At 37.6% G+C, this 15,247-nt stretch overlaps 1 protein-coding gene across 1 annotated transcript in view; it reads left to right on the plus strand.

Annotated features, from left to right (window-relative positions):
• Positions 1-509: 509 nt before the first annotated feature.
• LOC150097447 (tyrosine-protein kinase transmembrane receptor Ror-like) overlaps positions 510-15,247 on the plus strand; it is a 347,787-nt gene continuing 333,049 nt past the window's right edge. Inside the window, exon 1 of the mRNA XM_090406920.1 lies at positions 510-648. Within this exon, the coding sequence (XP_090263046.1) occupies positions 510-648 (139 nt within the window). The remainder of the gene's footprint in view (positions 649-15,247) is intronic.

A 15,247-nucleotide genomic window follows, 5' to 3' on the forward strand; every position in this document is an offset into this window, starting at 1 on the left:
AAAGTCAACCACTGTGCCACAACTTTAAGATTGACCGAAGTAGGGGGTGTGAAAGCTGAGGGCCGCGCCTCGTGACACTTATTCGATCGTCGACTTTGACTTTCGAGTTTCTGCCTGGTCCCAAACTTATGATAGTGGCGATTTGGGTTCGTTTTGCTTTGGAAATGGTTTGACACTGAGGTCATTAATGTCTTTTTGCTGGCATCAGGTGGCAAATGACGGGCTTTAATACACTTTCTACTAGTGCGAGACAATTGGGGAGGCTTTACGTGCACGTAATTGTTGAGATTCACAGTTCCGAGAACATCTTCCAAGACACGTGCAGATTTCTCGCTCCCTTCAGAGTAGTGCAACCCTTCAGAAGTTGTTCGGAGTTCCGAGACTTGGAAAAACTGCTCTGAGGCACAGTCGTCTGCTGTCCGGAGTGGTGCGCATATGCTGTTCGTAGTTCTATACGCATGGATTACTTTTCAACACTTAAAAAAGGGTGCTGCCGTGCTTTTGCGATTATGGCCATCTTCATCCAGTATGCCATTATCGTTCACATGCTAGTCACCGTACGGTTTGTAGTCGCCTCAGCGGCCGCTACTTCAGCTAGTCACCGCAGTAAAGAAGCGGGCACAGTGTCCGCGTCGGATCCAATTGAAGGTAAGTTCTGTTCGTTGTTTCTGTACTTGAAGTAATTCTCGTCTTTCACTGATATGAAGTGCTTACTCGTTTACGTAAATTATTTTCAGGGCTGTACATTTTATTAGCGCCACCGCATAATAATAAAGTGGAATTTGAGAAACCTACGAGATTTCGTGATATACGATACATGATCTATTATGTTTAAGTCTACTCATCGAGTTCATCCGTTCTTTGCACCTTGGTCAGCTAACTATGTATGTACATATGGAATGAAAGAATTTTGATCGAATGCTTTTGGCTTCGATATCCGCTTTAAAGGAAAACATAATCGGATGCATGCTAGTTTAAAACTTATGGATATTTATAAGTAGATAACTAAGCAACAAATGATTTCGTTATTAACGAGGAGATTTGTACAAGAAATTTGCTACATTGAAAGTGGAAGCATCCAATGTTTCAAAATGAACAGCAGTGTTAAAAAATAAGTGGCAGCAACGCATTCTGTTGAATTTCCAACCTTCCCATAAACTAAGAATCAAATTAGTAAACAATTTTAAATTCCTGACCACTTGGTAGTACCACATCAAGGCAACTCGATGCAAAGGTGGAGCATGCTCCTTCACTATTCTTTGATATCATTTAGGTCTAGCTACTCACTGATGAGACCTCAAAAAAAGGTTGAAACCGGTCTGGGTAGTGACCTCTCCTCATAATGTAACGCAGTATTACATCTCATAGGAGCTGTGTTTTTACATTATGAGAAAATATCAAGAATAGTGGAGGAGCTTGTTCCACCTTTGCATCGAGTTGCCTTGGCTTAGTACTACCAAGTGGTCACTTACGCTTGGATTCGCCGATAGTTCGTCGGCATGAAACACTTAGATCGTAGTTTTCGATCTTAGAGTTTCGCATACTGGCTGAAAAACAATAAGGGATTTTTATCCCCGTAATTTATCAACTTCGCCAGGAAAAAAATAGCCGTTTGGCTTTTCTTCTTAATTTTAACTTCCATTTATTTTATTTTATTTATTTATTTTTTGCTGAAGTGCATCAAAAATAAATCCTGATTGCGAGTGAAATCCTGTGTGAAGCTATTCTGTATGAATGGTAATCGAATAAAGATGTTCTCACTGTAAGGTCGATGTTCTTAAACTTTTGTCAGACTAAGTTGAATTAATTCTTATTTGAAAACAGGATTGGCAAACCAACTTGACTACAGTACAAATTCAACGGAGGTTAATTGGATTTTTTTTTTATTATTATTTCTTTTCTAGAGTCGATTATCCGTGTTTAGAAGCTATATTTAGCAACACTTCTTTTCTTGGCTTGGTATCGATTGCATGATAGAATTTTTCGTTATGAGGGAGTTCTGATTTTTGCGAGCGAGAAATGCTCTCAGACATAATCATGAAATAACAGGGCGCAATCTTATGCCGTGTAATCCGGAGATGTTTGTGCTTGTTTTCCATTCTTAGCTTATCCACAGCATTAGAATATTGTAGTACAAAAGGCTTTCGTGTTCTGAATTATCACTGTCATTCGGTGTGATTACGTGCCTAAAAGAGAACATTTGGATAGAAAATATTTTAACTCGTCAAGGTGTAAATATGAGAAATGGCAATATTAAGAGCATTTCCTCCTCGTGTTGTTGTACCGAAGAGACAAGAGTTGTGTATTTAGTGCCGAAAGTTTCTGCCATGGTGGTCTCTTAAAGAGCAGAAAGGCAGCTATAACTGAGCTGTTCGAAAAGCTTTTATCTTGCAAATTTAGAACATAAAATACTCAATACTCAGATGTAACTCCGATTTGTGTCTCGTAGTTGAATTCAGCCAAGTAACAGCAACGAAGTGGCCTCGAGGCTTAATACCATTATCTAACTTCCTCCCTAATTGTTCACATTCGGTTGCAACTCCCCGTTGGAGTCGTCTTCCCAGTCGGAGAACCTCTGGTGGTGGTGGTGGTGTGTGTGTGTGGGGGGGGGGGGGGGATAGGCGCTACCGGCATGTACTTAACCCATTAAGAGGAATTTGCTTTATCCTCCGCTTCTGCTGTCTCTCTCGACCCGAATTTTAATACAAATAAGTGAAGTTTCCTTCACTAATAGAAGATGCTAAGTGCGGCTGTAGAGGTTAGAGATCTGCCCAAGTTAATGCTGCAGTCGGCACAGAACATTATTAGTACGTACTCAAGACTATCGTTTCTTGATACTACATCCAGCTGCTGAATGTTTGCAAAAAAAAAAAAAAAAAGCGTTTAAATTGTGAATAATGCATAAATATGATCCGACTGAACCATTCATCTTTCAAAACAGAAGTTGCATTTCATTATTTTACGGGGCTCAGATTTATATCTGAATAAGAATTTCGATTTCCTCTTATGTACTCGATTGATTTAGTCTTTAATGCACGACTGCGTGATCCCAACTGTATTATTCTTTGGTAACGACTCTTTAAAGTTTAAGCAGCATAAATACAACATGCACTAAAGTTAACCGACCAATAGGAGTTCCCCACCAGCAATAACTTCGGGAGTTTTATAACTCTCAGTGTAGCTGGTGACTGGTTGTGGCTCAATGTTTAACAAGTACAGTAGGCTTTGTGGCGAATGGCAAAATTAGAATTCCCAACTGAGGTCGTTAATCGGTCTATATGCCCTGTTGAATACCGAGATTTTCATGGAACAAGATTTTAGGGTTTGTCTCCAAACAAAGTATTTCATAGGTAGCTGGCCCTCAAATTTTTGGAAGGCTTTGCGATAGATGTTATATGTTCGTGCTAGAAAGAAAGAAACAAATTTATTCTTGCATCAGGATCTGGCTGTTAATAAAAGTAAGAGCAGACGGAAAATTTTCTCTCCTGTAAGAACCGTGATGAAATTTAGGAAGATGAGAGTTAGTTATTCTCCTCGTCCTTATTAGTTTGAAAACTAGACGTTGACGATATTGTGTTTTACACAGCAGTGCTTTCGAAAATGAAAAACAGTGGAGAATATTCTTTGATCATTGATATGCACATGGAAGAAAGTAGGTAAGTTTTTGGATGATGTACAGATACAGAGGTTCGAAGATAAAAAGCAGTTAACAGGCTCTGAACCACAAACAAGGAAGCGAACCGAATTCTTGGAAATGAACTTTCTGAGATCACTGTAATAAAAGAAATTCTTGTTAGGATTATTATTTTTATTAATATTTTTCTCCCACGTTAGAAAATGTCCAGACATTAGATAACCATCTTGAAATTCAGTTTGTGTGCATCGTTTGTTTTCCAAATATCAAATTAGTGGAGTAATATTATGCAGTAAAAGCGTGACTGTGATGCGTTGATTAATGAAAACAAATGTCTGAAAGAACTTCACTTGACTACTCATATATCCCTAAGTTAAGTGGTTGCTATCATTTGGCACTATACGCAGACGTCTTTTACCTTGTTTATTAAACTGCAATATAGTGTGACTGAATTGCAAAAGGATAGTCCCATAGAGTAACTTGAGTAACCAAACTCTTCCATGAAACTTTCCGAAGGTTGGTAAAGTAAGTTAGAATTTTTGTAACGTAATTATTAAGGATATATAGAGAGAAATGAAAAGAACATTATCTAGGATGAAAAGATATCGGATACCAAGAGATGGATAGATATAGGGAGAGGAAGACCAGTGAAGCCGGAACAGGCAAATGCATAATCCTTGAAGAGAAGTTATTAAGAACAACTGGAGATGTGCCATAATATCTACAAGCATTGCTTTATCTTCTGTGTCTGATTACTTTTCGCAATTATGAGACAAGTTTTCCACTATTGATAGTTTAATAATCGGTTCGGATTTGACATTGTTTTTGCAAAATCTTTATATCAAAGCACATAAAATGTGTTTTATGCACTTTCATATAAGTTGATAGGGATGATGAGAATTTTTGATGCAAGCTAGTTATTATTCCTCATCTCTCTCTCATGACAAAACTGGCTGGAATCACGTAATATGCGGACCTCATGGCCTTAGTTCCTTCTATCGTAATTAAAGCCAACATCTTCGTTGTATGATTTAGGAATATTTACTTTAGACAAAGAACAATAACAGTGAAAATGATTTCAAAGTTCTCATTCTTATGAAAATTATTTCTGAAATCAAAGCAAGAACCGGAATGAGCGTTATCTGCTCGAAGAAATATGCAATGTGCTTTTAAAAGTCATAAATGCTTTCAATGGAGAAGGCTAATCGATGACCTCTCAGATTTCCGTTCATTTGTTATTTCAGGCGTTCAGTTTTTCATGGTCATTATTCATCCAGCTTGGGATGTCTGATTTCACCACCACCTTTTTTTTTTTTTTTTTATACTGAAGTCGCAAAAACACGTGCAGAATGAATCACCATTCATCCACAGTTCAACTCTAAGTTAAACTTAAACACTCTGTTCATTCATTTCCCCTTCTCCTTTGTTTTTTTTATTTTATTTTTTAGCAACCTTTCTTAGTTGCGCCTTCTGAAAATTGTAACATTCACGTATTCATTTACAACGTGCAAGACTTCTTTCTTTCAGGCTCCAATCGATCCACAACAGTGGAGTATTATAGGCTCAGCTTTGATGTGTGAGATTACTCGGGAAAAATGTAGCATGCTTAATAGAATTAGTTAGTTCTTAATGTTCGGCAAACAAGCCGAAGTAGGCGAAAGGTCTTACTTCACAAGCCCTTTAGCCCACTCATATACACAGTTAAGCGGTGCATATCCTCTGTTTTGGATTTTTAAAGGTCCTTAAAATTAGATAATGTACAAAAGCCGAGACCGTATTCGCTCCTCCTCCATGAGGCGCTTAAGTATTTTCCAGGAAACCATCAGCAAAGTTTATCAGCATATTGATGAGTGTTGTACTGAAGGACATTATAACGGGTTATGGTAGCAACTGTCATTATTAGTCGCCAGTGCTTCTCTCACAATAATATATCATGACTAATGCCATGCACTGAACATTCTGGAGAGGTATTGATTTCACAGTACGTTTATGATACCGCTTGTTGCACCCTATTTATCAAGGGAGTTTGGCAGTCAACTCGTGCAACTTGAAAATTTTGACGTAATCTGCGTTATCATTCGATTTTATTTATGATTTATTATTTTACATACTTTTGCTTCTGTCAAAATTTATTTCATCTAAATTGTATGACCATCTTCTAATGTAGTGATACCAGTCTGTCAGTTACCGGTGTCTAACGTCATCTAGAATAGCATAAGAATAAAAGGTAGGTTTGATGAGAGAATTTTAGAGAGAAAAAAAAAAACTCTGTTTTCTCAAGTTTTATTATGTATTGCAATTTATTAACATACTACACTTTTATGCACGATATCTCAATTATAAGGGTTTCTTTTAAATTTTTAAAGAAGTACATAACTAGCTCATGTACACCATCAGATTTGCAGGATTAGGACTCATGAGCGGACTAAAGGTTAGAAAGGTTAGATAATCCAGAACCCAATATTCTGGAAACCAAATGAATTTTTCAAGCCATCTGCAATAAAAGGTTTGTTCTCGCACTAGGAGACGGAAATAGTCTTTTAACTTGGACATTTACAATCATCCATGTTCATGGTGGTACTGGAACCCAGTCTGTTGGTTGGAGAGCGAGTACGCTTTCCACTCAGTGCAACTCTTGCTGCAGTACTTTTTATGTAATTTGATTAAAGTGTATTATTAGGGTCGACAAATTAAGAACAGCAAATTTAAATTTTCTTATATCAAATAACCGGAAAAGAAAGAAAGATCAATACTAATCCAAAGCACATTAGCATGGCGAATTTTGAGCAATGAACAGACGTCGACCATGGGAAATATCTGCCTATCAGATTCGATCATTTTTACCATCTGCAGACATAAAACTAGACGAGAAAGCAAAAGATGCGGACAATTCCTGAAATGGGAAAACTGGATGTCAGATGATGAAAGATGGTAGATACCAAAAGGTAAGATGGATCACTAAATAAAAGATGAAAAGTCAATAAAAGACAGATAGTGGTGGTGATGAAAAAACGGCAGAAGGGCTAATATTAGATGTGCTAAATCATTTCTTGGTTAAAGTGTATAACACCGACTGGTGGTCACAGTCAAGAAAATACTGCGGGAGAGATTCCTCGTGTCTTAAAATGCAAGCATATATTCCAACAATTGTGAAGAAATTGTAAACACAAAGCAATTCAATAGTTGCATTGTCCTCAGTGAATCAGCCCGCTTAAGACGCATTATTAGAAACTCCATTCTTATTTGAAGACCCAAGATATACTTAAGTCACTGTACTCCCTACCAACAAAAAATAATTTTCGAGCCTGTTTCATTCAAGCAGAACTAAACAATCCAATACCGTATAGCCAATGTTCGGGTTGAGTTCTCAAATAGTGCCTGAGACGCAAGGCCCTTAAGGGGGGGGGGGGGGGGGGGGAAGCCGATATCGTTCAGGTTTTCTTCTGTAGCCTGCAGTAGAAATTGTGAACACATATAGGAGGGAACCGTTTGTAAGGACAATACCATCATTACGATACTAGGAGTACCAAGGAAAGATAACATGAACAAATCCCAGACAAGAATGACAGCAGCGTGTTAAGATACCTTCCATCGATAAAATTAGCAATTCTGATAACTGCCACAAAAAATTTATAAGCATGCTCTTAAGTCGGCCCAGAAGAATCCCAAAACGTAATCCCCCCCCCCCCGGCTTCGCCATGGTTATCAGCTTACTAAGTGTTTTTTTGGCATTTTAAATGGTATTATGAAGCATTTTGTAACAGAATGAAAGGTTGCACAAACATCTTAATGTCTAAAGCTTGACCATCTTACTGCATGATAAATATTCGTCCAAGCTGCCTGCTTGAAGTTAAAGTCAATTTTTCGGAGATACCGAAATTCTCTTGCATTATCTTGGAGGGCTTAGATGAGTATATGTTAACGACACTTTGAATGCTTATTTTACGTCATTTTTTTTTTCTCGGAATTTCGCTTTGACAGCATATATACGGTACTAATTTACTATAGGTTGATCAACCAACCTCTTGTGTATGGGCTCAACATAAAAAAAATAATAATAATTCCATAATTATGCAATGAATCCTTTAAAGCAATATTTTTTAAAGCATGCATCAAAGTATTTGCCAAATGTTTGTCAATGTTCAGGTTATCGAACACCTAATCTGCCCACTCGGCGAAATGTGAAGGTTACAACATTACAAAATTGTTTCACAAAAAATAGCAACAACATCTATGAAGATGTTTGGTGGTTCTTGTTCGTGAAAGAATGGATTCGCGCAACACTTCTCTGAATTAACAATTTCTGCTACCATTTAACATAAAATATCCTCCGGTGGTTGTTCAGAATACTAACACGGTGCCTTTCATTTAAAATGTTTGCACTAAAGTAACTTAAATATTCAGCGTGTATTTTCGACGACAGTGCGATTCCAGTGATTCGCTACGAGTGAATTAATTTGCTCAATAATTAAGCGAGTCACGATACATAACTTATAAGGAAAAGAAAATCGTTTAAATGAAGTCTCTCCCCTCTCCAAAAAAAAAAAAAAAAAAAAAGTGAAATTTCCACTCTTTGAATTGATGCACGGCGTCTAGTTTACGAAAATTGCTTCGTTTTTTTTTTTATAAGTCGCATTTAGAGCTGCACAGAAAAATTAGACAATCCATTCCCTTCTTCCTTATTACTCCTTTCGCAATCTGATATTCATTTCATTGCCCTCGAAGCTTTCCTAGTGCCCGTTACCTTATCGTGATGACGTTGCACGCATTCGCTTGCAAAACCGATTAATCCTTTGACAATGACAAAATAGTTGTAAAGATAATGGAATCGTCATGTGAAGAAAATCAACACAAGTTGGTGTGTGTTGCCTATCCCATTAAAAAGGCACCATTGGGAATACAAAACAAAATTGTTTGGGGGTTTTCTGCTCCCTTTTATCGTGGAATTAGAACATAACAAAAACATTGGCTATAATCATGCCCACAGCTATAGTGCACACGTACAAATATTGCGAATTTTTCCTGCAAATGTAGCAATCGGAAAACGTTTCCTGCTTAATCAGAAATATTACTTAAGATGAATATTTTTTTTCCCGAATTTCACAACTGAATGTTAGCATTGTTATCCAGTATCTAATATTCATTTACTATTTGGCTCGGAATATCTACAGATAAAGTTTTATATTCATTTTGAGTTCGACTGCTTAATATAATATTAATTAGTCGATCCACGAAACAATAAGCGATCTGGATTAAAGAAAGAAATATTTATTCCGCGATACGGAATGGTTTCCTTCCCCATTTTCAAAGAATGCCTCCGTAGTGCATAGATAGAGGCGATGTTTGGTTGGAACGATCAATCGATTCTCATTGTAAGGTGAGAGGGAATATTTAAAGACTTTTTCGGCAACAACAAAATGATTTGCTGGTTTTCATACAGATAAGCGCGCATTCTCAGTCTCAAAACCTGTCAGAAAACATTTAAGAAAAAAAAAAAAAAACATATTGCCTCACCACCTTGGTTGTTTTAGAATCACCTAACCAACGAACAAACGTTATGCTGAAAAAATATTATAAGCGCAACGATTAATTCATCCTTCACGGAATTAAGGCGATCAGAATATTTACACAATTATATTCTGATGCTATCCTTATCACGAAAGCCTTTATCTCACTGTTAACCTTGAGGATATCTTTAAGTTGAGTATTATCCACTTATTTATGAATATTGTCACGTATAGAAATGGCCTTTCCTCCAGATGAGCGTCTTCTGATATTTTCTACCTTGTTAAATGTCTATTACGATGAACACACGCGGGCAGATTGGGCCTGTGTACACTGCTGCGAGATAGCATCCTCTTTTCCATATACCGAAGCTCCTGGCCGATAAGATGCTCCTTCTTGTTACCCTTACTCCCTTTCTCATTTCGCAATTTTCCGCGTCGTTTCATGCGTGTCCTTTGGCAACTCGTTTCAGGACTCGAGCGTGTGTTTTTGTCCTCGGATTGCACAGTGACACGGATGTTAATTGTCGGGTGGCGATGCACCTCTATTACATGCTTGACATACCAGTGGTATCAGAGATACCGTCTGTAGCTAGAGCACGTGATACAAATAGCGAATATTTGGCTCTAATGATGGACTTTTAACTGGTTGTTCTAAACGCAGCACGCTCTCTGTAATTTCCTTCGAGGTATTTTGTCGGGTCAGTTACTGTCAGGAATGCGTGGATATTGTAAAATTTCCTTCTACTGTAAGTGCCCGTTACCATTTAAGTATATAATGCTAAGAACATTTTGTTGGACGAACTGTGTACATTCAAAAAAAAAAAAAAAAAAAAATGCTTGTCCATTTAATTCTGAATGTGGATGCAGTAAAACAGTAACCACCACAACTGTGAATGGGCTCCTGTTCGGCCTCAATTCCTTAGGAACTATTTTTATTAGATGTAATAAGTGAATATTCTTTAATAGCAGCAGTAAGAGTGTTTTCGGTCCCAAATAACAGGGATGGTAATTGTATTGAGTATTAGCACAGGACTGTCTTGATTTATTGCTTGTTTAATGTTTTGAAAGAAAGGACGTGCAATTCCGCACTCTCTCATCGAATTATTTCTTTCATTGCCTGGTTTCTAGACTGAATGACTATCATGATGACAGTTTTTTAAAAACTGTTGTATAGAAATGATATACTGACATATTAGAAAAATTTAGAGCTCATTTACATTCTCTATCTTTCATTGCTCACTGAGCTTGAAGATCTGAATTTCTTATGCACTGTTACATTCTCTAGTTTTCATTTTATGCACTCAGCATATCCGAAAATAGTTTATTTTGTACATCGCACCGTATATCCGAGAATTTTAACTTTATTCTTAGAGATTATAAAAAATTAATCGCTATGAAAAGATTAACAAATCCGCCATTACAGATATGTTTTGAAGAGCGCAGTTCCGCGAAACATAATAGCTATCAAACTGTGACTGATACGAAGCGAGAGCTCGGTGTTGCTACACCGCACCAGATGTTGCTTGCCTGCAGTTTTATTTTTATCCTTTCTTGAGTTCTCAAAAATGGTATCTGAATTGTCATCGCTGTGTCTGACACACTGAAAAGGACTGTAACGGAAAGACTGCAAGGCGAAATAAAGGGTAGGTAGGGTGAACGACAGACGCTGCGTTTCTTATATACGGACTCTCCCGTACTGGTTACTGCAGCCTATTGTTAGAGAACGAGTGAAAACTGTTAGCTCCACCCGTGGGTTGTACTAGTCCGCGTGCCAGCTTAAGGGTACATTTGACAAGATCTGCTATAGAGAGTGGTAGAAGTGTGACCTCCGGGACAGCCGTCGCCGCTTCTGGACGGGGAGGCGAATAAGCTAGCGCAGCAGGGGGTTGGATGGGTTGATGTGACGGACCTCGTTACTCGAAAGGAGGAAAAGTAGGGGACGGCAAGGTCGTTATCTCAGTGCGGGACACGATGGTTATCGGGGACTGTATGACGAAGCAGCCGCGTTCCCCGTACACATTGATGTTATCTTCCTTTACAGTAATTGTTTCGCCAGCCCACCCACCCCCAAACGTGGACATTCGCGCGTGACCTTTACCTTCTTCTACGACTGGGCGTGTAGCCACCTCAGCATCGTCCCCTTTGGGACGATACCGAGACTAAAACGAAAACACATCGTGGGTCTGGTAGAGCCCCGCAGACTAATGAAACATTCACTTCCCACAAGATAGTCGGCTGGAAAACGCGGGGAAAAGAGAGAAGCTGAAAGGCTCGTGGCGGTGATTCAATTTCTCTGGATGATCGTTTGCGATAGCAGAATTTCACTGAAGTCTTTTTAAAAAATAGTAAAAATTGTATTACCGTTCTTTGGGGGGGGGGGGAGAATCCTCACTCATGCAGTCATTATTCTGTTATTAACTAGCGTGCTGCAATTACACTCCATGCATTTTGGTGTAAGCCTGAATCATTTCATACTTAGAATTTCCCGTCCCCCAAGATTTTCATTCACTACACACTACCTAGACGAGGGCGGTTTAGTTTTTCCCATCTTAAGCCACAACGGGGATTGAATTGAGAATCAGTTTGGCTGACCTCAGCATTTATAAGGCTAGTTTTCATTTTAAGATTTGCATCTCTCGTAGAGAGATGCAAATTTTAAGATTTACGTAGTATATCACGTAGATTTGAATGTGCAACTGTTGATAGATAAATTATATATATTCACTCTGTATTGGATTTGACAGCCAAATTTGGCTTGGTTTGACAAAATGGATGGTGTCTGTACTCTCCAGACTACGGGCAGTGGATGTGAATCCTACTGTACCACGAAGTTTATCCACCGCTGCCTATTAATAGAAAGCTCGAAGTAGCTTAAAATATTGTCCTGTTTTGCTTTCTCGAACTTTCTACCATGAGCAATAATTCCTGGATTATTGCTCATGGTAGAAATTTTCAATCTATCATAGGTGGTATTATTGTGAAATGGTTTCTGGTTGCCAGAATACGTGACACCTTTTGATCTAAACACTCTGATCAGAGCATCGGATAATAGCCATGCTAATCATCCAAATTTCACCCAACTTAAGCGACTATGTTGCGCGCACAGAAGCTAAAAAACCTAGGCGCCGTAGCATCCAAAGATTCGATGGCATCCTTAATTCGGTAATGCGCTAACATTGAGATTGGCTTAACATTGTAGCATGCAGTAGTAGAGTGTTTCTCATATTCTTTCTTTATATTCAGATACGGACATATGGATAAAGCACATCCTAGTATGTGCTGGCGAATTGTTGTAAACCCCATCTGTTGTTATTGTGAAGGATTTTTTTGATGATAATTTTTCAATTGTCATAAAGAACAGTAACCCATTATTTTGAATATTAACATCTAAAAAAACTTATTTTCATTACTTTTCCAAGTTTATTGGATCTATATTACACCAACCTCTTTTACACTATCAGGATTGTAAATGGGTTAATGGTATGTTCTTCCATCAGCATTACTATATTCATCCTACTCTATCATACAAAATAATGGCTATCACTTTAAGAGAAGTAAGTAAATCTTATTTCGCATCAGCTTCAAAATACAAATAGAATCCTCAAGCACAAAATGCTCTTGATGGTAATTAAAAATAAATAAATGATAATCTCTTCATAGTAAAGGTATCGTCAAAGTAAGTGAATGAATAAAACAACTATTCCTAATAAAGAAAACTGTTGTACCCAAATACAAATTACAAGGAATAAATATCAGCTACACTAAATTCTTATAATTTGTTATTCAGGGCCTCCTTAAACTTAATTTAGGTGCATAGAATTTTTTCGACTCTTTAGCATTTCAGGGCCAACGCAAACTTACCACATCTTGAACTGACGGATGTTTTAGACGTAGTGAAGTGTGACCGCAGTTTATCATCTGTTATTACTCTTTAAAATCGAGAGCTTTGTGAGCTATTTTTGACTTCTGTGTTAAATCCAGTCACGTTCCAGAAAGAAGAAAAATGTCATGAGTAAGCTGAGGGTGTCGTAAAATAAGTGACGTGTTGGATTGCAGTACAAATGTGACAAAGCGCTGCTGCAGATCTGTGACTGAAGAACTTTGTACACGTAACACGTCTAATGGGCAGGTCCTGTTGTGCACATATTTCAAATTTAGCCCTTTTGGGGTGCCTCATAAATAACCGGATGGAATTTGTCTTGCGATCTCAACTGCAGATATAAAATTCAGCCACATCTCGAAACAAATGGAAAAAATATCACATAATAGCGAGAATTGATTTTATGGATCAACAAATGGCCCGTTGTTGCACTTGCCATAAAAATAGTAATAGAGATTCACAAATCCCCATGTATTAAATAAATGCAGGCACCCGCTTGCTCGACTCTCTACATTTCCAAGTGCAATCCTTAAGGGATTACATAAAACGAGGAGATTTTAGAGGAGAAACTTGGAAGTAGTCTGGGATGAGGATCTCAAGGGGAAACAGAAATTAAATTACTCATTTCAGTTATGCTTGTATGGAGTGAAACACCTTAATACGTTTGGATTAATACGTACGCATTCGTTTTGAATGCGTTTAGAAAAACTGATCAAAAAAAAAAAATCTAAACAGACGGTTAGTACAAGTTATTGAAGAATAATGAAGAAAAGCCGAGTTGGATTTTCAGCGAGAAAGCTCTTAAACTGTTTTGGAAAGCCTACAGGGAGAGAGAGAGAGAATTATTTGAATATTTACACTTTGAATGGTAAAACATTTGCTATTTTACTCTTCAGTTTCATTCCATCTTCTGTTATATAATCTCTATCACAGTAACCATTTCAATTTTGCAATTTAATCACCTTATTTTAATACAGACTAAGCTATCTAGGGGCAATCCCGTCTCGTTGTTTGTCCATCCACAATCTATATAACCTAGTTCGATAAAGTACTGTACTAACTACCACTGTTGCTTCTCTAGTGTACTTTCGGCCGAATCAGCAACTAACGCTATAGCAAATACTTGAATGGACTATGGTCCACACTGCTCAATATCACTTTTACTGGACAGCAGGTGGATGTAGAAAACTAGAGGAATTTAGACGTTAGCAGGTCCGCCTTATTAATGCACTATCGGCATAGTTCGAGGATCTTAATTCCATTATTCACCACGTTCTTTCATAGAAGAGGAATGACAATAAATTAGCTTTATCAACTGGATATTACACCTCAGGATGACACAAGGAAACTGCAAAGGTATAGAATACTAAGAATCCAAGAAGGAAAATTACACCAGAAAATACAATAATAAAATTCACGATATGTAACCTCAAGGGGTATACACAATCGAAACATTAATTTTTAATTGGGATTTCACAAATATATTGTGTAGAAATGCGGGAGTGAGGAAAAATCGTGTTAAAACATTTTTTGCCAATCTGGTTTGCCGTTAACCTCCCAGCTCTCCAACCACAACAGGCTTGCTGGTTCGAATTCAGGCGTTTACATGTGAGTTTGCGATTGTCTAAAGTAGTAGATGAATTTTATCGCCTCTGCGAGACCATAACGCCACTTATTGGAGGTCTGATGCGACATTAAAATTGTTTTGTTGACTATAGAGCAGTATTTCCGGATTATGTTAAAAAAAATAAATAAGCCTCCACCCTACTCATGTACTATAAGCAGTGGTGAGCTATGAAAATTTTAACAAAGGGCTCGCATCGTCGAGCAAAAAAAAAAAAAAAAAAAAAAGGACTAATTTAGCTCTTATAGTACTTATATTGCGACTTTGTACACTTCTGATAGATATGATAATTCCTAGGATAATAATCATTAATGCTAGATCTTGTAAAAATTCCAAATTGAGAAGTCGGTTTAGAAAGCCCTTATATTAATCGTTCTATGCAAAATGCTTGCATAAAGCTGGGTAATTTCTCCACACAGCAAGAGCGGTTCGTAAACTGCAAGCTGCCCATTGTGGTCCAAACACACGGCCGATCTTTAAAATTTCGATACCAAGGTCTTTTGCAATCGTATTTAATTCTCGCTGATTTTTTGGCGATTGATGATAAAAAGCATATAATTTATCCATAAATGTTTCAAAATGATTTATTTCTTTAATGTTTT

Source organism: Typopeltis vanoorti, chromosome 17 (genome assembly GCF_054136105.1).
Source record: "Typopeltis vanoorti isolate ZY-2024b chromosome 17, IOZ_Tvanoo_1.0, whole genome shotgun sequence".
In the NCBI taxonomy this organism is placed as follows: domain Eukaryota; kingdom Metazoa; phylum Arthropoda; class Arachnida; order Uropygi; family Thelyphonidae; genus Typopeltis; species Typopeltis vanoorti.